The sequence below is a fragment of the Cololabis saira genome, chromosome 14 (genome assembly GCF_033807715.1).
Source record: "Cololabis saira isolate AMF1-May2022 chromosome 14, fColSai1.1, whole genome shotgun sequence".
Taxonomy (NCBI): Eukaryota; Metazoa; Chordata; class Actinopteri; order Beloniformes; family Belonidae; genus Cololabis; species Cololabis saira.
The window spans coordinates 8,741,074-8,766,032 of NC_084600.1; the positions used below are offsets into that span (position 1 = coordinate 8,741,074).

General features: G+C 41.8%; 1 protein-coding gene across 1 annotated transcript in view; it reads left to right on the plus strand.

The window, feature by feature from the left end:
* Positions 1-24,959, plus strand: part of LOC133459546 (protein furry homolog) — a 100,903-nt gene that overhangs the window by 38,479 nt on the left and 37,465 nt on the right. The window contains exons 12-33 of the mRNA XM_061739586.1: positions 10-113; positions 234-342; positions 1,428-1,514; positions 2,389-2,560; positions 2,671-2,803; positions 3,016-3,123; positions 3,962-4,088; positions 5,059-5,172; positions 5,768-5,932; positions 6,888-6,974; positions 7,057-7,316; positions 8,884-9,073; positions 11,808-11,932; positions 13,819-13,876; positions 17,360-17,451; positions 19,202-19,374; positions 20,554-20,714; positions 20,805-20,915; positions 21,718-21,872; positions 22,388-22,487; positions 22,558-22,729; positions 24,396-24,646. Coding sequence (XP_061595570.1) covers positions 10-113; positions 234-342; positions 1,428-1,514; positions 2,389-2,560; positions 2,671-2,803; positions 3,016-3,123; positions 3,962-4,088; positions 5,059-5,172; positions 5,768-5,932; positions 6,888-6,974; positions 7,057-7,316; positions 8,884-9,073; positions 11,808-11,932; positions 13,819-13,876; positions 17,360-17,451; positions 19,202-19,374; positions 20,554-20,714; positions 20,805-20,915; positions 21,718-21,872; positions 22,388-22,487; positions 22,558-22,729; positions 24,396-24,646 — 3,054 coding nt within the window. The remainder of the gene's footprint in view (positions 1-9; positions 114-233; positions 343-1,427; positions 1,515-2,388; positions 2,561-2,670; positions 2,804-3,015; positions 3,124-3,961; positions 4,089-5,058; positions 5,173-5,767; positions 5,933-6,887; positions 6,975-7,056; positions 7,317-8,883; positions 9,074-11,807; positions 11,933-13,818; positions 13,877-17,359; positions 17,452-19,201; positions 19,375-20,553; positions 20,715-20,804; positions 20,916-21,717; positions 21,873-22,387; positions 22,488-22,557; positions 22,730-24,395; positions 24,647-24,959) is intronic.

Here is a 24,959-nt window from a genome sequence, read left to right on the forward strand (position 1 = left end):
TAAATGTAGAATAAAGACCCCAAGATGGCACGTGTGGCTCTGGAATCGCTCTACCGCCTGCTTTGGGTCTACATGATCCGAATAAAGTGCGAGAGCAACACTGGAACCCAGAGGTAACGGCCACGTGTCGCATCTCTCATCTGCAACGTTTCACTGCTTCCTCATAAAGATGTTACGGCTGTAAGCTTATCCAAAGTAAATGAATGTCCATATCTTACCTCCTCCTCCCTCAGCCGCCTGACGTCCATCACCTCCACTCTGTTCCCCAAAGGGAGCCGCAGCGTGGTGCCCAGAGATATGCCACTTAATATCTTTGTCAAGATCATCCAGTTTATTGCTCAGGTAGGTGTACAAAAAAAATTGTTTTCATTTATGTATTTTGTGAGTACGGAAGAGTATTAGGGCCATGCAGGAAAACAGGAGAGGGGAAGATTTGTTTTTATTGTGAACTTCCAGAAAAAAGTCGAAATGTTGAGAAAAAAGTCGAAATGTCGAGATTAATGTTGAAGTACAATTTCAAGAATAAAGTTGAAATTTTGCCTTTTTTCTCAACATTTCAACTTTATTCACGAAATTTTGACTTTTTTCTCAACATTTCGACTTTTTTCTCGAAATTTTACTTCAACATGATTCTCGACATTTAGACTTTTTTCTCAAGGTGCATAATGAAAAAAAAAATCTTCCTCCTCTAAAATATTATATTTATTTGTCTCCTGCCTGGCCCTAATACTATTCTGTATTGTGAGACTCTTAACCATTTGAAAGAACAAAAATCAGCTTAATTTAATTCAGTTTTCCAGTTGATTAAACTGTTAAAGATGTAGTTGTTTAAAAAGATAACAGCATGACCACGTACAGGACTGTCTCAGAAAATTAGAATATTGGGAGTTTTTTTTTTCTGTAATGCAATTAAAAAAACAAAAATTAACTGAAATATTGCAAGCCTTTTATCATTTTAATATGGCTTACAGTTTAAGATTAAGATTCCCAGAATATTCTAATTTTTTTGAGATAGGATATTTGAGTTTTCTTAAACTGTAAGCCATGATCAGCAATATTAAAATAATAAAAAGCTTGCAATATTTCAGTTGATTTGTAATGAATCCAGAATGTATGACATTCTTGTTTTTGTAATTGCAAATTGCATTACAGAAAATCACAATATTCAAATTTTCTGAGACAGTCCTGTATATAGGCCATGAGACATGTCTGTCATGTCCAACTGCTGTGTGATGAATAAATCCTTAATCTCTGGATTATTGTTGCTTCTTTTTTGTTGTTTTGGGCTTGTTTTTTTTGGCGGGGGGGTGTTATTAATTCCAGTGATTGTAATGAAATGGGATCACACAGGACAGCAGGGGCTCCTGCTGGCTGACACGGCGTCACCTCTGAAATCCCCTGACACCATTTGTCTGTCCTCTGCTCAGGAGAGACTGGATTTCGCCATGAAGGAAATCATATTTGACCTGTTGAGTGTGGGGAAGCCGGCCAAGGCCTTCAGTCTCAACCCAGAGGTACGAGGAGCTGACGCTGGACACAAATCCAACAGTGTATATCTGAAATGAGAACATCAGTTTGGTGTAGAACAAGGTTAAAGAGCAGCTTTGCTCTCTGGTGGAACCATGAAATGATTTGCACCAGCATTTCTTATTTAGTCAGTAAATGTTTCATTCAGTTTTTTTATTGAGTGGTAAGAGTTTTTAAAAAAGACTGCACTGATAGAATTATCAGACCTTGACAGAAGAGTATTAGGAGCCAGGCAGGAGAAAAATAAAAATAATATTTTAGAGGAGGAAGATTTTTTTTTCATTTTGCATTTTTTCATTTTGCTAGAAATGTGAGAAAAAAGTCGAAATTTTGAGAAAAAAGTTGAAATGTTGAGAAAAAAGTTGAAATGTCGAGGAAATAGTCAAAATTTTGTGAAACAGTCGAAATGTTGAGAAAAATGTCGAGATGTCAAGATTAAAAAGGAAAGGAAAAAGGAAGAAAGAAGAAGAAAAAAAGAAGAAAAAATAGGAAAAAAAGAAGAAAAAAGGGAAAAAAAAGGTCAAACATTTTGTTGAAATATTGAGAAAAAAAGGTGAAATTTCGACTTTATTCACAAAATTTCGACTTTATTCTTGAAATTGTATTTCAACATTAATCTCGACATTTCGAATTTTTTCCCGAAATTGTATTTCAACATTAATCTCGAAATTTCGACTTTTTTCTCAAAGGGCACAATAAAAAAAAAATCTTCCCCTCTCAAATATTTTTCCTCCTGCCTGGCCCCTAATACTCTTCCATAGACCTTTTCACCTCATCTGTTCTGCAAATTCTACACAGCTCTTGGTGAACAGCTTTACATCTTTACCGTTTAACAACAAGCTTATACTTATATTCTTCCAGCGCATGAACATCGGCCTGCGTGCTTTCCTGGTGATAGCAGACGCTCTGCAGCAGAAGGACGGAGAGCCCCCCATGCCCAACACGGGAGCCACCCTGCCGTCTGGAAACTCCCTCAAGAAGAAGAAAACGTACCTCAGTAAGACGCTGACTGAGGAGGAAGCCAAACTAATAGGTCCGTATGTGTCTGCAGGCTGTCCAGCTGCTGTCACTCTGCTGTTAAAGGTTTCCCTGGTCAGGAGCTGCATGTACTGTAGCATCATGTGTGTGTGTTTTTCCCCCCAGGCATGTCCCTGTACTACTCCCAGGTGCGTAAGTCCCTGGACAACATCCTCAGACACTTGGACAAGGAAGTGGGCCGTTGCATGATGCTCACCAGTGTCCAGATGCTCAACAAGGAACCAGAAGACATGATCACGTATGTAACTGCAGTACGAGTCACAAACTCAACCGGGGTCTCCGTTTTTTTGTCTACAAAGGTTTTTGACTCTGACAAACAGGCTATATTGGTTTATTGGAGTGTGATTGTCGCCTGTGCCTCTCGTGTCCAAGACAAATTTCTCCTAAGGGAGACAATAAAGATTCATCTTATCTTATCTTATCTTATATGTCCCTGTGTGTGTTTGTTAGCGGTGAAAGGAAACCTAAGATCGACTTGTTCAGGACGTGTGTAGCTGCCATTCCTCGCATCCTTCCTGACACCATGTCCAAACTGGAGCTCATCGACCTGCTGTCACGGTGAGTTTCAGGGGGATCCAGGGATTATTTAGGTGTTAGAAACCATAGAAACTAGGGCTGGGGATCGATTCAAATGTCAAGAATCGATTCCATTCCGATTCTTAAGATTCAGAATCGATTATCAAGATTTGATCCGATTCCGATATTGATTTGGGTTAGTGTTATTGAAACAGTTTTTTGAGCTGTTGCATGAATTATATGACTGTAGTTCTGCAACATATTAATACTGGTATTATATGGATATTCAACAGCAAGTATTGCAGCTAATGATGCTGTAAGGACCAATCAGCTCCCAGAATGCTGATAGAACTGCTTTCAGAAACATCTTGTGGGTCAGAATTACCAAACAGATCCAGGGAGGAAACAGAGACGGATGAAATGAGTTTTATTTTTTCTCACATTCCATTTAAATTTTTTTCATTTTCGGTCTATTTCGGTTTTAAATTTTTGACAAATTTGGTTTTTAGCATTTTATGCAAATGTAACCCCAAGACAGTATATAAAGTAATGAAATATAGACAATTTATGCAATTATAACTGAAAACTTTAAACATATTTAAAGGCAAAACATGGCACCAGTTATTCTCGTTTCAAAAAAAATGTTCCTTTTTTGGGCATAAACAAAAAAATACCAAAAGTTGTAATGTAATGATGATAAAAAAATCGATCTTTAGACAAACTAATCGATTTTTAGGAATTAATATGAGAATCGATTTAGAATCGGAAAATCGATTTTTTTAAACACAAGCCTAATATAAACACGTTTTACTTCTGCGCTGCTTCTTTGGCCTGGTGTGTTTGTAAAATCTTATGGACTGTGCTCATATGTGTTGGTCAGACTCACGGTGCACATGGACGACGAGCTGCGCCTCATATCCCAGAACTCTCTGCAGAGCCTGCTGCTGGACTTCTCCGACTGGAGGGAGGACGTCCTGTTTGGCTACACTCACTTCCTTCTACGTGAGGTACAGAGCAGTTTCACTGGAACGACTCAGATCCACAACACCTTACCTTCTGCAGATACTCCGTTTCTGAGTAACCAATGTCTCTCTGTCCCACCTCATTTTCAAAAACATGTAGAAGAACTGTATTTGGAATCTTAGTACTATATTTCCAACATTAAGACAATAAACTGAATAAAAAACACTAAAATGAGTGACCATGTGGTTTTCAATTAGTTCCAATCAAAACCCATAACACTCTGTCTTGAGTTCTGTGCTTTCTTTTTTTTACTTTGTCTGCATGTACCGTATTTTCTGGACTATAAGCTGCTACTCTTTTCGTAGGTTTTGAACCGTGCAGCTTATACAAAGGTTCTATTCTGTGGTTTTTTCTTCCACCGCTCTAACCGGAATTAGAATCAAAACTAAGACAAAATAAATGCAAAGAAGAATACGCTACTTCTTCTTCAGCAGATAGAAGTAGGTAGAAGCAGATTTCAAACAGATAAACAGATAAATAAATACCAGTTATTTTCTCTTGGTTCTGTCCCGTTTTAATCAGCAAAGTTGTCGCCGTGTTAAAAGACACTGTTAGGAAAGATCTATTTAGGTACAAACATGTACATCATTTACAGTTCAAAATCCTTCTGTACATGTAGTAAATATCTAATCTAACAACATTAATATCTGCGGCTTGCATATCTTTTTTTTTAAATAGAGCGGATGCGGCTTGTATGCAGGTGCGGCTTGTATATCTTTTTTAAATTTTTTTTTTTTTTAAATAGAGCGGATGCGGCTTATAGTCCAGAAAATACGGTATATTAATGGTTAATACCATGTTGGTAAAAACCTGAGGTATACAGTATATATATATATAGTAAAAGTAAAAACCACAATTTCACAATTGTCAGAGCAAACTGTTGTAACGGTCCATCCAGCGCTGGTTTACCGACACGGGCAGCGTTGATAACAGTAACGTGTCGTGCTCCTCCAGGTGCAGGACACCCACCAGGGTCTGCAGGACGCATCGGTGAAGCTGCTCCTGCAGCTGCTCACGCAGTGGAGGCTGGCGCTGCAGCTCCAGGGGAAGACGCGGGGCGGAGTGGAGGTCAGTGCTAAATATTATTTTTATTTTTCTCCCGCCTGGCCCTAATACTCTTCCATACATTCTCAATGTATCACTGTTACTTTTATATTCATTGTGAAAAATAATCTTAATGAGAATATTTGTCTTATTTCTAGTTAAAATGTCTCATTTTAGTAAAAAAAAATCTCATTACACTTAAAACAAGACTCATCACTGGAAAAAACAACAATTTTCACCTGTTTCAAGTAGATTTTCACTTGAAAAATCTGCCAGTGGAACAAGATTTTTTTGCTTGTAATGAGAAGATAAATCTTGTCCCACTGGCAGATTTTTCTACTTATTTCAAGTGAAAATTTACTTGAAACAGGTGAAAATGGTCAAATAAGTTATTTTTCTGGTGTTATTTTTCTGGTGATGACTGTAAATGTTGAAATAGCAGTAAAACCACATTCATTGATGAAATGACATAAGAGATGGAAAGGGGGGATGGCAGTTTTACAGGGGGGATGATTTTGACTGTTTTTATTTCAGGGGGGGATGCCGCCCCCCTCATCCCCCCTCAACTCCAGTGCTGCTTGACTAAATGTTGTCCGTGTGTGCCTGTCCCCCCCGTCAGGCGAGCCCCCGGCTGCCGGAGCGGAGCCCCCACTGCTCGGTGCTCCACGCGGTGGAGGGCCTGGCCCTGTTGCTGCTCTGCTCCTGCCAGGTCAGCACCAGGAAGCTGGCGGTCAGCGTGCTGAGAGAGATACGCTGCCTCTTCACGGCCCTGGGACACGCCGAGGTAACAGTGCAGGACACTCAGGGCCAAGCAGCACGGTTCTATCTGCCCAGTTGTTGTTTTAATCACAAAATGGACAAATGAAAGAGTGCTGATGACGTTGAAATAGCTGGGATGAAAGGAGAACCATGTAACTGCGGCTGTGATAACGAGAGTGTTAGGGCCAGGCAGGAGAGAAATAAAAATAATATTTTAGAGGAGGAAGATTTTTTTTTTTTATTATGCACTTTGAGAAAAAAGTTGAAATGTTGAGAAAAAAGTCGAAATGTCAAGATTAATGTTGAAGTACAATTTCGAGAAAAAAGTCGAAATGTTGAGTAATATAGTCAAAATTTTACGATATTGATTTGAAACACATATCACACTAATGCAGTTGCAGATCTTCAGAAACTTACCCTTAACGTTCCACTTCAAGGATGTAAGTTAGTTAGTTAGTTAGTTAGTTAGTTAGTTAGTTAGTTAGTTAGTTAGTTAGTTAGTTAGTTAGTTAGTTAGTTAGTTACGGCTGCTGCTGCAGAGCTGTCAGTCGCTCTAACTGGATTTGATGGAGAGGAGACATTTCCACTTTATTCACCAAATTGTATTTCAACTTTATTCTCAAAATTTCAACTTCATTCTCGAAATTTAGACTTTATTCACGAAATTTAGACTTTATTCTCGAAATTGTATTTCAACATTAATCTTGACATTTTGACTTTTTTCTCGAAATTGTATTTAAACTTTATTCTCGAAATTTCGACTTTTTTCTCAAAACTGTATTTCAACATTAGTCTCGACATTTTGACTTTTTTCTTGAAGTGCACAATAAAAAAAACCTTCCCCTCTCAAATATATTTTCTCCTGCATGGCCCTAATCCTCTTCCGCAGATAACAGATGCAGCACACGCAGCCTGTGGATTCTTTCACACTTCGTCACACTTCTAAAAAAAGCTGAATCTATAAATGTCCCACCCTGCAGGACGATGACAAACCCATGATCGAGATCATGGACCAGCTGAGCCCGGCTGTAATGGACAGCTTTGTCCACGTGGCTGTTTCTGACTCTGTAAGTGTTGAGCTGTGATCAGATGTGACACCAGGGCGGCTCACAGGTTCACCGGTGACTGATTGTGTTCCTCTGTTCTCAGTCCACGCTGCCGCTCAACCACCACGTGGACCTGCAGTGGCTGGTGGAGTGGAGCGCTCGGCTGGTGAGCAGCTCCTACGACGTGAAGAGCCCCAGCCACGTGTGGATCTTCGCCCAGTGTGTCCGGGACCCGTGGGTGCTCTGTCTGCACATCTTCCTGAGACAGGAGCACCTGCCCAAGCACTGCCCCGTGGCCCTGGGCTACGCCTGGCCCTACGTCTTCACGCGGCTGCAGCTGCTGCTGCCGCTCATCGACCCCAAGTAGGAACACGTTTTTATTTTATTTTATTAGTTTGTCCACAATAAAAGTACGGAAGCGTATTGCATTCACTTGAGAAAAAAAAATCTGCTCTGTTTTTCTGAATTAACGAGATAATTATCTCAAAATTCTGAGAAAATTTTTTTTAATGAAAATAAATCTGCTGTTTTTCTGAATTAACGAGATAATTATCTCAAAATTCTGAGAAAAGTTTTAATTAAAAAAAAAATCTACTCTGTTTTTCTGAATTAACGAGTTAAATATCTCAGAATTCCGAGAAAAGTTTTAATGAAAAAGAAATCTGCTGTTTTTCTGAATTAACCAGATACCTCACAACTTGCAAGAAGCTGTCATTCACTTGAGAGCTGGATTTCATGGAAGCAAACATGTCCCGCCTATCCAGTTTAATCCAGTTTATTTTGCTTTCGGTTTGAAACATTGGGAGACACTCTTGTATTTAAGTTATATAGATGGTATTGTTATTAGTTTGTCGACTTTGCGCAGGCACCTCAGGACTTTGCGGTTGTTCAGACGGAAAGAGATTTTTTTTTCATTAAAATCTTCTCAGAATTCTGAGATTATCTCGTTAATTCTGAAAAACAGAGCAGATTTTATTTTCTCAAGTGAATGCAATACGCTTCTGTATAAAAGTAACACTTACAATCAAAATAGAAAAACAAATGTGACAGGAGAGGTCAAAAAGCCAACAGGCTTATGCAGCGAAACCTCCCCTCAATTTAGGAAGTAAAACAGTAATTAAAAAAAACTAAAACAAAAAAACACAACAAGAAGGTTAGACTACATAATTACAGATCATCAACACACACACACACACACACACACACACACACACACACACACACACACACACACACACACACACACACACACACACACACACACACACACACACACACACACACACACACACACACACACACACACACACACACACACACACACACACACACAAACAACAACAAAAAAATAAACAACAGCAAAACAAATCAACAAGAAAGCTTGTGACATTTTTTAAATGTGAATTAAATGTGATGATAAATTTCTTTTAAAAATCTCTAGAGAAACAGAATTTTTGATAACGTGAGATTTGGACTTCCATATCTGTACAACACGATATCTGAGGGAAAACTGGCCGTGTTTAGTTTTATAAAAAGGAAGATGAAGATGATTGACCTGTCTAGTATTATATGAATGAATGTATTTGAGAATTATATTTGAAAAAATTACTAAACAATAGTGGTAAAGAAAAAGGCAAAAAACATATGTTTGTATAAAAACACACATATCTGATGAATATTTATGTCATATATTGTAAGAATTTAGAGTGTTCTGAACAGAGGAGTAGAGGGTTCCGTAGAGTTAGAAAAAAGTTGCCAGTCTTACAAATCGTTTTTGCATTAAATAAAGTTGATGAAGACTGGAAGGGTATGTATTTGCCCAAACAATATTACCGCCACAAAATACGCAGAAAGTATATATTGCAAATACGTTTCAACATGAAGAAGATGAAAATCTGTGTCCTCCTCTTCTTTCCTGATCGTTCTGCAGCAGTCCAGTGAATGCAAAGAAGACGAGCACGGCAGGCTCCAGCGACAATTACATCTCGCTCTGGCGTAACTATCTGATCTTGTGTCTGGGCGTGGCCAAGCCCAGCATCATGTCCCCCGGACACCTCCGGGCCTCCACGCCCGAGATCACGGCCACCACACCCGACGGCAGCGTCACCTACGATAACAAGGTACTGCTCATTCACACCTGGGGAGGTTCCCAACGCACCAAAATAAGTTCTTCACTGCAAAAACTCAAAATCTTAACAAGAATATTTGTCTTATTTCTAGTTAAAATGTCTAATTTTTAGTCAAAAAAATCTCATTATACTTAAAACAAGACTCATCACTGGAAAAAACAACAATTTTCACCTGATTCAAGTAGATTTTCAAATAAGTAGAAAAAATCTGCCAGTGGAACAAGATCTTTTTGCTTGTAATGAGAAGATAAATCTTGTCCCACTGGCAGATTTTTTTTACTTATTTCAAGTGAAAATTTACTTGAAACAGGTGAAAATTGTCAAATAACAAGTTATTTTTCTGGTAATGACTCTTGATGAGATATTTTAACTAGAAATAAGACAAATATTCCTGGTAAGATTTTGAGTTTTTTGCAGTGTTTTTATTTTACTGAATTCCACTTCCTGGGTAGATTTTACATTTCTTAGATTATGTCAAAAATGTTAAATTAAATTTTATTTATATAGCGTCTATTACAACAGAAATTGTCTCTAGGATCTTTCCAGAGACCCAGAACATGAACATAAACCCCCGAGCAATTATTACATAAACAATGGCAGGTAAAAACTCCCCTAGTGGGAGAAAAACCTTAAGCCAAACAGTGAAAAACTCCCCTTTAGGAGGAAGAAACCTGGACCAGGACCTGGATCATAAGGGGGAAACTCCTGCTGAACACCAGCTGGACAGAGCAGGAAAAGAGAAAACAGATAGAGAGAATGAAGAACAGAGAAAGGAGAGACACATAAAAATAGGAAAAAATGTCCAAAAAGATATCATTATTGATTTTTCAGATTAATTAATACTCAGCTGATCATGTACAGTTTACTAAATGTTGAAAAAAATGCCCATCACAGTGTTCAGATTTCTATGTGGTGCGGTTGCACTTAAAAATGGAAACTGAATAAGAGAATGAAACAATTCATTATCTATTCAGTTAATCGTTAGCTTCCAAATAACGTTCCTTTTCTGAGATTCAACTGATGGATATGAGTCTAATCATATTAAGTGACAAATAAAAACTGCATTCATGATGTGATATTGTAACGTGTAGAATAGTCAGTGTCTGGATCCATGCAGCCGTATCTGCATCCATGCAGCAGTGTCTGGATCCATGCAGCAGTGTCTGGATCCATGCAGCAGTGTCTGGATCCATGCAGCAGTGTCAGTGTCTGGATCCATGCAGCAGTGTCAGTGTCTGGATCCATGCAGCAGTGTCAGTGTCTGGATCCATGCAGCAGTGTCAGTGTCTGGATCCATGCAGCAGTGTCAGTGTCTGGATCCATGCAGCAGTGTCAGTGTCTGGATCCATGCAGCAGCGTCAGTGTCTGGATCCATGCAGCAGTGTCTGGATCCATGCAGCAGTGTCAGTGTCTGGATCCATGCAGCGGTGTCTGGATCCATGCAGCAGTGTCTGGATCCATGCAGCAGTGTCTGGATCCATGCAGCGGTGTCTGGATCCATGCAGCAGTGTCAGTGTCTGGATCCATGCAGCGGTGTCTGGATCCATGCAGCGGTGTCTGGATCCATGCAGCAGTGTCTGGATCCATGCAGCGGTGTCTGGATCCATGCAGCAGTGTCTGGATCCATGCAGCAGTGTCTGGATCCATGCAGCAGTGTCTACTGGATCCATGCAGCGGTGTCTGGATCCATGCAGCGGTGTCTGGATCCATGCAGCAGTGTCTGGATCCATGCAGCGGTGTCTGGATCCATGCAGCAGTGTCTACTGGATCCATGCAGCGGTGTCTGGATCCATGCAGCAGTGTCAGTGACGTCAAGCGTTGAATTGTGGTTTCCGTTTGTCGTGGAGGAGTTGATGCTTCACTGCGATCCGCCCAAGTTGTGGCTGCAAGTTCCGTGCTAGCAAATGAAATCATACATTGAGGCGGAACAGTGGCAGAGCACATTGTGTAACGAGCTGGAGGAAATGTAATTAGTTGTTTATGTAATTGGTTGTTTATGGGATGAGGAAGGTGCGTCTGCCGAGCCCACAGGAAGTCATACTGGAAAAGTGTGTTTGGTCACTTTCTTTTTTTAAATTGTTATCTTTTATTTGGAAAAGCCTTGATTTCACAGATGCAGATTTACATAGCGTCACTTCAAGTAAATTAACATAACATTGGCATGACATTTTGTAGAACTTCTGATGTCCAGTTCGCCTCCTGGCTCTTCCCAGAATTTTTTTGTAAAATATTTACATGGAACATGGAAAGCTTCTCATCTTAGATATTACATACAGAAAATGACACACAAAGCAGAATGAGTAAAGATCGTGTTGTAGATTATATCAATATATCATATTACAAAACACATTTTGATCCCACTCCTTATTTTTGTCAAATTAGCAGAAGTCAGACCTAATAGGTTTATGTCCTCAGTCCACTTAGACACATCTGGTCAAATTTCTCCTTCTCCATTTTTAGAGAGAATGACAACTTTTCCATTCCATATATTTCATATAGTATTCCTATCCATTCATCTATAGTGGGGGATTCAGGTTTTAACCACCTCCTTGTAACAGCTGTTTTGCTCGCTGCAAGGAGTATCTGTAGCAGTTTCTTATCTTTGTTATTCCACCCCTCAAATTGGATGTCACCCATATCAGTATCAAACCGGTAAGGAATTTTGGTGTTTGGTCAGTTTCATGCCCACGATGTTCTCTGACCCACGTGAACCTTTTCCTTGCAGGTGATCGGGACTCCGTCCGTGGCCTGGCTCCTGAAGCAGCTGGTCCCCCTGATGAGAGCCGAGAGTCTGGAGATCACCGAGTCCCTGGTGCTGGGATTCGGATGCACAAACGCTCTCGTCTTCAGGTATCGAAACAAACACACCGCTCACATGTCGTGCGTGAGTCAGTACTGAAACTGTTCAGTAATCCAGTTTTCACTGGGTTTTTTTCCAACAATATATTTATTTATTTCAAAACATAATGGTACATACATACTGTATAACCCACTGGGGTATACAGTTACAAACCCAGGAGTCGGCAACCCGCGGCTCTAGAGCTGCATGCGGCTCTTTAGCGCCGCCCTAGTGGCTCCTGGAGCTTTTTCAAAAATGTTTGACCCCTTTTTTCCTTTTTTTCTTCTTTTTTTTCTTTTTTTCCTTTTTTTCTCTTTTTTTCTCTCCTTCTTTTTTCTTTTTTTTCTTATTTTTTTCCTTTTCTTCCTTTTTTTCTTTTTTCTTCTTTTTTTCCTTTTTTTCTTCCTTTTTCCTTTCCTTAATCTCGACATTTCAACGTTTTCCTCGAAATTTTGACTTTTTTCTCGACATTTCAACTTTTTTCTAGACATTTTGACTTTTTTCTCGAGATTGTACTTCAACATTAATCTCAACATTTCGACTTTTTTCTCGAAGTGCATAATGAAAAAAAAATCTCCCCCCAGTTCTAACTAATATAGATACATGCAGCATGCGTTACCTTCATTCTAAGGATTAAACAAGACTTTTAATTTTTTGCGGCTCCAGACATATTTGTTTTTTGTGTTTTTGGTCCAATATGGCTCTAAAACATTTTGGGTTGCTGACCCCTGGTTTAACCCATGGGATTCAAAACATCTGCCCCAAACCGTGCAGAACCATGTCCTCAATTCACAACCGAAGCATAACAACAAAACAACAGCAATTTCAATACGTAATACAATAATTATTAATTGCTTGAGTAAGTGAAATATATAAAAATAAAATAGTTGATAAAATAAAATAAAAGATAAAAAATGGGGAGAGTAGAAACAAAACCAATCATACACTTTTCATACAAGTTTGCACTGCACATAAAATAGACAACAATCAATCAACACAAGACAGTAAACCTTTTTGAAGCTACAGAGCTACTTATGGATCATCCCCAGGTGTTTCCACCAAACCAGACAAGTCTTTATTCCAAAGAAAGTTTTTAAACAGGCCCCAGATGTTATCAGAAACAGATTGCTTCCCCCTGATTGTAAACGTGATCTTTTCTAAGGGCAGAGTTGCTGTTAGTTCGGAAAGCCATGTACCTTTTCTTGGTCTATCCACCTCTTTCCAAGCTAAAGCAATGACTCTCTTGGCCAAGAGTAAGCCTATATCTAAAAATAGTTGACAGTTTTACTGTTTTAACATAAATACACACAGTCTAGATTCAGAGCACAGTGCACCATGTACAATGTGGGCTTATCTCTTGCGTATCGCAGACATTCTTTGTGGTTTTTCTGCCTCCTCAGTCATTTATTTTCTCATCATTTTGTACATTGTTGTCATAACTGGGATGAGTTGCATACCTCTGTGACATTCAGAGAAGAACAACATCTTCACTGATGTGGAAGAGGAATCCTCAGAGGGACAGACATGTATCACATTTTTTTCAAATGACAGAGGATCCATTGTGAGAGAGAGACATTTAATTTTAAAGGATATGATCTATTTTTAACCAAGAATGTTTTCTGTAAAAGCCCTCATTGTTATTACAGAGATTAGGGTCTGCCCAGGAAAAATCCATCTGTCATCACTTTGTCTGAGGATTAGTGGTCTGACCGTGTGTAATGTTTGGGTTTCACAAAGTGTTTGTAAGACAAACACTTTGTGAAACCCACCCTGCTTCTTTTGGGTAAAGCATCCCTGTTCCTTCTTCTGAAAATAAACATGGATGTAATACTTGGAATACTTTTAGCAACTGTGCAACGAGATAAGCAAGAGATTTCTGCACAATCTGATTTTACAGAGAGCTGGTTGAAGAACTCCATCCTTTGATGAAGGAAGCACTGGAACGTAGGCCTGAGGTAACACACACACACACACACACACACACACACACACACACACACACACACACACACACACACACACACACACACACACACACACACACACACACACACACGCACACACACGCACAAACACGGATATGCATTAACAGAGTGCAAGAGGGAAACAGGCTGAAACAATGTTTTAAACACCGACAGAGTAAAGACGTGACACTGTGTTCAATGTAAACTAAAACCAGAATCCAATATTTGGCTAATTCATAAACCTAAATTTTATTCACAATAAAACATAGAAAACACATCAAATGTTAAAAGTGAAGGAATGTTTAATCTTTCTTTTATTTATTTATTTCATCCCAAAAGAGTTAGGCTGCATTAGATGGGAGCAGCTCATATTAAAACAGTCTTAGGCGTCAGCAGTCCTGCGTGTCTCTATAGGGGGCAGCAGCTCCAGCAGCTCCAGCTCTCCAACCACCAAGCCAAGCTCGTCTGACGGAGTACGGGGCGTCAGCCTCGTTTTGCTGACAGTACTTCAACCTTTTCCCTGGAAAAGATGTTTGCCATTTTCCAAACTGCATTCTGCACCTCTGGTGTGTGCTGACTCGGCCAGAATGTGGAGCGTGGTATGCAGGATGCAAACATCTGTGCAACATCCAGTGTGCTAAAAATACCTGGGTGTTTGTGCTGCTCAGGGAAGATTATCTGGTTTGTAGCTGGCCAGTCCACCCCACATCCCATAATGCAGTTGCTCCAGTCTGAACGTGCGGTGGAGTGGCCAGGTTTGTGGGTCATACTGTATCACAATCATGTGTATTTTGCCAAGTCAGGTCAAACAAGACATGGAATTTGACTAGGTTATTTTCGCTCACTGTACAGTAAATAAACAAATAGGCAAATGACAGCTCTTATTAACATATCTACAATTTAACAAAGTGAAAGGTGCAGCAGTATGAGGTAGACATGATTATTGAAGGTGCATTGTTACAGCATAGGATTGTGGTTATTATTATTGTTGCACGGTGATTGATTACTCTGAGACTCTATGAGTGATGAGAGTTCATCAAAGCAACAGCTCGGGGGAAGAAACTGTCTCTGAGTCTGGAGGTTAACCCTAACCCTAACCAGAGGGGAGGTGTGGCAGGGTGGAGGAGCTGCAGCCACTCAGGCTGATTAGGGCACAGGTGGGCCCAATCAGCCTCTCCACTTTGCCAGCCTTCATAAGGCATGGCTGCCCAGCAGCAAGAGACTCAGAATGGAGGAGCTGCTGGTGTGAGGTGCTTCTGCACTGTGGGTGATGTTTTTGGGAATAAACAGGGTTCTGCACGAAACTCCGTGTCTCTTCATCCTTCGGTCGGGCCCGTAGCATCCACCCTGCTACATCTGGCGCCCAACGTGGGGCCCGAAGAATGGACGAGAGAGGCACGGAGCGGGCCCTGGACACGCTCGCCCGGGCTATGGCGGGCATGGCGGCCGCCTTCCGGGACCAGGGCGAGCGGCAGCTGGCCGCCATAGAAGCCCTGGTGGCCGCGGGACGACCCATCCCTGCACCCCGTCTGAGGGCCGCCGCAGCAACGCGGGAGGAGCTGGCGGCGCCGCAGCTGAGAGGCCGGGAGGCAGAAGCTGCGGGCCGCCAAGCGACGGCTCCCGAGGCGACGGGACCTGCGGAGCGACCCATCCCTGCTCCCCGTCTGAGGTTCGCCGCGGCAGCGCTGGTGGCGCTGCAGCCGACCGGCCGTGAGGCAGTGGCTGCAGGCCGCCGGGCGACGGCTCCCGGGACGGAGGCGGAGTTGGCGGTGGAGGCGGCTTCGGAGGCGCAGCCGCCAGCGACAGTGGGTCCCGCGGAGACGGGGCCGGACCTGCGGCCAGAGCAGAGTGTGGTGGAAGAGGCGGTCCTGGAGGCGGACCAGCAGCCCGCGCAGGGCGGCGTCGCGGAGGTGAAGGAGGCAGTCGTGCGCGCACCGGGTGGCCCGAGGCCACCATGGGCCCGGCCCCGAGCGCATCCTCCACGGCGGGCGGGCCGACGCCGGGGGCGACCACCCAACCAGGAAGCCCGGAGGGTTCCTCTCCCGCTCCGAGGGGGCGGGGGGGGGGGAGTAGGCTCGGCCGGACGGACCCCGGCTCGAGGTTGGCGTTGGGGGTGTGTGGCAGGGTGGAGGAGCTGCAGCCACTCAGGCTGATTAGGGCACAGGTGGGCCCAATCAGCCTCTCCACTTTGCCAGCCTTCATAAGGCATGGCTGCCCAGCAGCAAGAGACTCAGAATGGAGGAGCTGCTGGTGTGAGGTGCTTCTGCACTGTGGGTGATGTTTTTGGGAATAAACAGGGTTCTGCACGAAACTCCGTGTCTCTTCATCCTTCGGTCGGGCCCGTAGCATCCACCCTGCTACAGGAGGAGTTCAAACGGACTGTGTCCTGGGTGTGAGGGGTCTGCAGAAATGCTACCTGCCCGTTTCCTGGTCCTGGACCGGTACAGGTCGTCGATTGATGGGAGGTTAGTCCCAGTTATCCTCTCTGCAGACCTGATTGTCCGCTGCAGTCTGTGCCTGTCTAGTTTGGTGGCCGATCTGAACCAGACAGTGATGGAGGTGCAGAGAACAGACTGAACGATGGCAGAGTAGAACGTGATCAGCAGCTGCTGTGGAGGTTAAACTTCCTGAGTTGCCGCAGGAAGTCCAACCTCTGCTCAGCTTCTTCTTGACAGAGTTAATATGGGTGGTTCCACTTCAGGTCCCGGGAGATTGTGGACCCCAGGAACCCAAGAACTATATACTGTATACTAGTGGTGGGGGAAAAAAATCAATATTGCAATATATTGTTGCGCTCTCTGTCGCAATAAATAATCGATAAACTGACGGCAAATATCGATATTTTATTACAACACACATAATGGATTTACGTGGTTGTCACTGCACTATTGTTCATGCACTTCAATGTGTCCAACTGTACAGTGTTTACATTTACAAGCCTAGGAGGCAGTGAGGTACTATGCAAATGCACTTTCTTTGTACATTGTATGAAGTTTTGGCATTGAATAAATGCATAACTACAGATGTATATATCGAATATCGTAGATATTGTGTATGGTGATATTATCGTTATCGTGGGCCACATAGCGCCACAGTATTGAACCTTGAGTTACCGTATCGTCCCCCCCTGCTGTAAAATGTAGGAATGTGCAGTAGGTCGTGCTGAAAGTGTCTGCATGGGAGGACAGGTCTCTGAAACCTGCACACACCCGTCACCGCACACGTTGCTGTTTTCAGATATGCAAATAAATTTTGGAAATGTGGCTTCAAATTAGCTTTGACGTAGAGAGATGACGGCTGTCTCTCACAATCACGTTCACATGGTTTCTTCTTCAGGTGACAGACTCGTAAGCTGCTTTTGTTAAGGGCCTGACAAACTTCATTCTTAGAGACTGATTTCATAGGCGACATGGAGTTTATAACATGTTATGTAATTGCTTCATGTTTAGTCAAATGAACCTGATTGTACTTTAGAACAAGAAGCGTAGAGAGAGGAGGGATCTTCTCCGCCTGCAGCTGCTGAGGATCTTTGAGCTGTTGGCTAACGCCGGAGTCATCAGTGACAGGTAATCACACCTGCGTCAACACTCATCCGGGTCTGTTGTTTCTCCTGACATCGTCATAAGCGTGTGGGCTCTTGTAACTGCCAGATTTCAACCTCCTTTCCTTGCTATGGCGCATGCACACTCTTCCCTCAACCCCCTCTTGTTTGTTTTATTTGTTATTTAAGCCTATATTCAAATTTCATTAAGCTGTTATTTACATACATTTTAAGTCAAAATGCCTGCCAAATGGCCCCATCCCAAAAGGTTTATCATCAACCTTTAATGGTTTATTAACAACCCTAAACTACTTCTTGGCCATTATTAATCACCCTAAACTACACAACCCTGAAGCAGAGGGTGTGGTTTATTAACAACCCTAAACCACACAGGAATGAATGCAATACAACTGTAAACACCTCAAACTGACATAGAACCACCCCGAACACAACCACTACACAACCACTACACAACCACTACACAACCTCTACACAACCACTACACAACCACTACACAACCTCTACACAACCACTACACAACCTCTACACAACCACTACACAACCTCTACACAACCTCTACACAACCACTACACAACCTCTACACAACCACTACACAACCTATACACAACCTCTACACAACCACTACACAGCCACTACACAACCTCTACACAACCACTACACAACCACTACACAGCCACTACACAACCTCTACACAACCTTTACACAACCTCTACACAACCACTACACAACCTATACACAACCTCTACACAACCACTACACAGCCACTACACAACCTCTACACAACCACTCCACAACCACTACACAGCCACTACACAACCTCTACACAACCACTACACAACCTCTACACAACCACTACACAACCACTACACAACCACTACACAACCACTACACAACCACTACACAACCTCTACACAACCTCTACACAACCACTACACAACCACTACACAACCACTACACAACCTATACACAACCACTACACAACCTCTACACAACCACTACACAACCACTACACAACCTCTACACAACCTCTACACAACCACTACACAACCTCTACACAACCACTACACAACCACTACACAACCTCTACACAACCTATACACAACCACTACACAACCTCTACACTACCACTACACAGCCACTACACAACCTATACACAACCACTACACAACCTCTACACAACCACTACACAACCTATACACAACCACTACACAACCTATACACAGCCACTACACAACCTATACACAACCACTACACAACCTCTACACAACTCTACACAACCACTACACAACCACTACACAACCCTATACACAACCTATACACAACCACTACACAACCTCTACACAACCACTACACAGCCACTACACAGCCACTACACAACCTCTACACAACCACTACACAACCACTACACAACCTCTACACAACCACTACACAACCTCTACACAACCACTACACAACCACTACACAACCACTACACAACCCTATACACAACCACTACACAACCACTACAGCCCCAAACCAAAGCAGCTAGAGGGGACGAACGGGCAGTAGGGCATGCCCATATCCAAATTTCCTGATTTTTTTTAGTTTTATTTGTTATTTACTGTTTAATTGTGTCTTGCCGCTTTTAATGTTTATGTAAAGCACTTTAAATTACCTTGTGTTGAATAGTGCGATACAAATAAACTTGCCTTGCCTTGCCCTCTGTCTCTAACCCGTGCCTGCCCTTCTCCTTCTCCTTCTCCTTCTCCCTCCAGCACTAATGGAGCTCTGGAGCGCGAGTCTCTAGCTCTGGGGGCTCTGTTCCTGGAGTACGTGGACCTGACCCGGATGCTTCTGGAAGCTGAGAATGAGAAGGAGCTGGACGTGCTCAAAGACATCAGAGCCCACTTCAGCGGGATGGTGGCTAATCTGATCCAGTGTGTTCCCGGTAAATCATCCTGTTGCCTCTTAATGTTACTGTACCTTTCTAAAATACCTTAAGTAGTGTCTTTGGCTCTAATATTCATCCACCAAGTCCATCTAAATGTTACTCAGAAGATGCTCGTGCATTGATCATTAGAACTTAAAAAGGCCTTATGTGGTGTAATGAAAGATGGAAAACTGCTTATTTTGAAACGCTTAAAAGGACACATGTTTTAGAAAATCAAGACTTCTATCGATATTTTCAGCTGCGGCATTATGTTGATATGGAGGTGAAAAATGTAACAAAGACAAGCACATGTTTGATTGAACTGTTTACAAAAGAGTACAAGTCAGAAAATATGGATAGAACTGTTTCATATTTGTATAAGGGTCTGTTGAATCTGAAACCAAACTCAACTTCATACATTAAAATAAAATGGGAGAAGGAAGGAGGGATAACTATATCGGATGAAGAATGGACAATGATATGGAGGTATCAATGGACTTGGAAAAGTCTGATGAGGTGTTTTATTTCACCCTCCTAGAAGTCTCATTATGATAATAACTCCTCTGTCTGTTGGAGAAACTGTGGGAATCCAAATGCAAATCATTACCATGTTTTCTGGGACTGCCTTGTCATAAAGAATTACTGGAAAGAGATACACAAAGCCCTACAGGATATCTTCAAATGCGAAATACTCCTCGAGAGTAAGACCATGTTTTTTGGACACGTACCTCAGGACTGGCCAAAAAGAGATAAACATTTAATGAATATCCTGCTAGCGGCCTGTAAAAAGACTATTACCAGGAAATGGTTATCACAGGAGAGCCCAACTTTAAAGGTATGGGTAGAAATTACAATGGACATTTATAAAATGGAGAAGATAACGGCATTTATTAATTATAAATTGGAGAAATTCACTTCATACTGGGAAAACTGGGTCAACTACGTCACGCTCCATAGGCCTAATTTTATTTTCTCAATTCAATGACTGTGTTATGTTGAAAAGATCACTCCCTACTTGTACATAGTAGTTTTTGGTGGTTTGTCTTTCTTTTCATTGTTTGGACATAAAACAAAAACATTATTCTGACATTTAGGACAGACAACAGATGTATGATGTATGCATACATGATGTATCATCGGATGTGAATGTCGTGACTGATGTTCACCTGTGTGACTCTCGCTCTCACACCTGTTCAGTTCACCACAGGCGCTTCCTCTTCCCTCAGCAGTCTCTGAGGCATCACCTCTTCATTCTGTTCAGCCAGTGGGCCGGGCCCTTCAGCGTCATGTTCACGCCTCTGGACCGCTACAGCGACCGCAACCACCAGATCACTCGCTACCAGTACTCTGCCCTCAAGGTACAGACCCCCAGTCCTGACCACAGGCATCACAGTAACCTTCGTCATGTTTAGAGAAACCTTCGCTCAAACGGAGCTTCTGTCTTTCAGGCCATGTCAGCGGTTTTGTGTTGCGGCCCAGTTTTCGACAACGTCGGTCTGTCGGTTGACGGCTACCTCTACAAATGGCTGGACAACATCCTGGCCTGCCATGACCTGCGGGTAGGAACCTGCACTGAAGCTTTATGTGTTGTTATACTTAGGAATGGGGATCGATTCAAATGTCAAGAATCAATTCGATTCTGATATCGATTTGGATTAGTGTTATTAAAACTGTTTTTGAGCTGTCTAGTTCTGCAACATATTAATACTAGTATTTTATTGAGATTCAACAGCAAGTATTGCAGCTAATGATGCTGTAAGGACCAATCAGCTCCCAGAATGCTGATAGAACTGCTTTCAGAAACATTGTGGTGCAGAATTACCAAACAGATCCAGGGCAGCAAACTGAGGTGTATGAAAGCGGTTTTATTTTTTAACACATTCCGTTTTAATTTTTTCCATTTTCGTTTTTGTTTTTTTCGTTTTTTAATTTTTGAAAATTTGGTTTTTAGCATTTTATGCAAATGTAACCCCAAGACAGTATATAAAGCAAAGAAATATAGACAATTTATACAATTATAACTGAAAACTCTAATGTTTTCATACCTTTAAACATATTTAAAGGCAAAAACATGGCACCCGTTATTCTCGTGTCCAACAAAACATTCCTTTTTTGGGCATAAACAAAAAAATACCAAAAGTTGTAATGTAATGATGAAAAAAAATCGATCTTTAGACATATGAATCGATGTTTAGGAATTCATATGAGAATCGATTTAGAATCGGAAAATTGATTTCTTCAACACAGGCCTAGTTATACTCTGATGACTACGCTTTATGAGTAGTTATAATGTCCCAAACCCATCAAGCTTTACTCAAATATATGTTTGTGCCTCTAAATGCTGCTGTTTGCCATCGTCAGGTGCATCGTCTGGGGTGTGAAGTGGTGATCCTGCTGCTGGAGCTGAACCCGGACCAGATCAACCTGTTCAACTGGGCCGTGGACCGCTGCTTCACCGGATCCTACCAGCTGGCGTCCGGCTGCTTCAAGGCCATCGCCACCGTCTGTGGAAACAGGTCAGCAGGCCGCTCAAATGATCATCAGAACTAGTGATGCACCGAATGTTCGGTAACCGAAATTGTTCGGCCGAAAATAGCAAAAAAACACTTTCGGTGTTCGGTGGAATACAGGACTGTCTCAGAAAATTTGAATATTGTGATAAAGTTGTTTATTTTCTGTAATGCAATTAAAAAAACAAAAATGGATTAATTACAAATCAACTGAAATATTGCAACCCTTTTAATATTTTAATATTGCTGATTATGGTTTACAGTTTAAGATTAAGATTCCCAGAATATTCTAATTTTTTGAAATAGGATATTTGAGTTTTCTTAAGCTGTAAGCCATGATCAGCAATATTAAAATAATAAAAGGCTTGCAATATTTCAGTCCTTTATCACTTTATCACAATATTCAAATTTTCTGAGACAGTCCTGTAAATGCATAAGTGACACGACTCACACTTCCCTCAGGCTTGGCGTCATTGTCGATGAACTACCCTAACAAACCACTGTTTCCCTCTTTTTGCCAGGAATTACCCTTGTGACCTGGTGACGTTGCTCAATCTCGTGCTCTTCAAGGCCTCAGACACCAGCAGGGAAATCTATGAGATCTCCATGCAGCTGATGCAGGTATTGCAGGCTTCCAGTGCCGAGGCAGAACATGCATGTTTAAGGTGAAGGCTAAACGATGTGTGTGCAGGTGCTGGAGTCTAAGCTGTGTGCGTACTCCAAGCGGATGGTGGAGCAGAAGCCGGCGAACATCCTGTACGGGACACACGGCCCCCTGCCCCCCCTGTACAGCGTCAACCTCTCCCAGCTCTCCATCCAGCTGGCCAGCATGTACCCAGAGCTCACGCTGCCTCTCTTCTCAGGTAACGCCTCCACTTTAACACGGATGATGCAGGTTGAACCAAAGCCTTTCTTCTGTAGAACATGTTTGTCACCAAGTGCAATGAAGGAAAAGCTACAACGATAAAAGATCTTGAAAATCGTCACAAGGCAAGGCAAGTTTATTTGTATAGCACAATTCAACACAAGGTCATTCAAAGTGCTTTACATCAAAGAGAAAAGAGGTAAATAATAAAAAGCACAAGTTGTTAAAAAGTGAAATAAATTGTTGTTAAAAAGTAAGGGCAGTAGAGTACAGCAGGTACATCTCATTCTTACAATGGCAAGAATTACGTTTCTATACGGTCTAAACGTACAAAGGCCGGGTCAAATACAGTATTACAAAAGTAATCTGTGAATCAGACCAATTTGACAATTCTACATCACAATGTCTGCATTCAGGGCTTATCCATAACTTTGCACAGTTTTCAAAAATCATAGTATTTAATTTAAGAGTATGCTTAAATAACAAATAAGATGAAATAAAATGATAAGAAAAAAGGTAAAATAATAAGAAGCACAAGTTGTTAAAAAATAAGGGCAGTAGAATACAGCAGGTAAGTATTTAATTTAAGAGTACGCTATAATAACCTGAAGGAAGGAGAGCAACTAGGGAGAACCTAGAACCACATTATTTTTATTTTGTGGACAAAGATGCTTCCTGAATGCTGACCCAGGTGTAAATATAAGAAAGAGTCTTGTTACTAAGTGCACTTAGAATCAGTTTCTCTGATGCTGTTAGATGTGCTGACTACTTGTATAAGGGGATTCTGTCTAAACAAGACATGGAAAAACGTATTCATGCATTCATTTTCAGTAGGTTGGATTATTGCATCTTTACAGGCCTTAACAAGAAATCTATCAGGCAGCTGCAGCTGATCCAGAATGCAGAGTCCTTACAAACACCAGGAAACTGGACCACATTACACCAGTCATGAAATCACTACACTGGCTTCCAGTGAGTCAAAGGATAGAGTTTAAAATCTTACTGCTGGTCTACAAAGACCTGAATGGTCTTGGACCAAAATACATGGTTGATCTGTTAGTTCCTATGAAGCTCCCAGACCCCTGAGCTTCATCTGGATCTGGTTTGTTGTGGTTCCAGAACCAGAACCAAGCAAGGTGAGGCAGCGTTCAGTTATTCTGCTCCTCACCGGTGGAACAAACGTCCTGTAGACCTGAGGTCTGCTCCAACTGTAGATCCTTTAAATCAGGATAAAAACATTACTGTTTACTGAAGCTACTCCTAAATTAAATACTTACCTGCTGGACTCTACTGTCCTTATTTTTAACAACTTTTTTCTTATTATTTTACCTCTTTTCTTATCATTTTATTTCATTTTATTTGTTTTTTACTGTTTAATTATGTATTGCCGCTTTTAATGTTGATGTAAAGCACTTTGAATTACGTTGTGTTGAATTGTGCTATACAAATAAACTTGCCCTGCCTTGTATCTAGTAGAAGTATTGAATGTTGAAAGGAGCAGGAACAGTTCATCTTATTGACTACCTGCATTCAAAACCCACCATAGGCCATTATTCTCCCCGAGGCGGTTGTTTACTGTGAATCCTTAGTTACTGAGCCCCCTGGACGAGCGGCCACCTTTGCTGCTCATCACTCACTAGCATCACATGTGTTTGGTCCTGCAGAGGTGAGCCAGCGCTTCCCCACCACCCATCCCAACGGCAGACAGATCATGCTGTCCTACCTGCTGCCGTGGCTCAGTAACATCGAGCTGGTGGACAACGGCCTGCTGCCCCCGGCCTCCAGCCCCTGCACGCCGGAGGAGGAGGCCCGCGGCCAGGCCCAGGGCATGTGCTCCAGCCTGAGGGGCAGCGGCTGGGGCTCCCTGCAGGCCACGTCGCTGGTGCTCAACAACCTCATGTTCATGACGGCTAAGGTATGGAGTCTGTTCATGTTCATGACGGCTAAGGTACGAGCTGTCTGTTCATGTTCATGACAGGATCCTGCAGATCCAAGCCTCCCTCATGACCCCGACCCCAGCCCTGACATACAACCTGCTTTTCTTTTCTGTATATTGTTGATACGGATATATTAATTTATATCATGTATGTATGTATATATATGTGTGTATATGTATATATATATATATATATATATATATATATATATATATATATATATATATATATATATATATATATATATATATATATATATATATATATATGTATGTATGTATGTATATATAT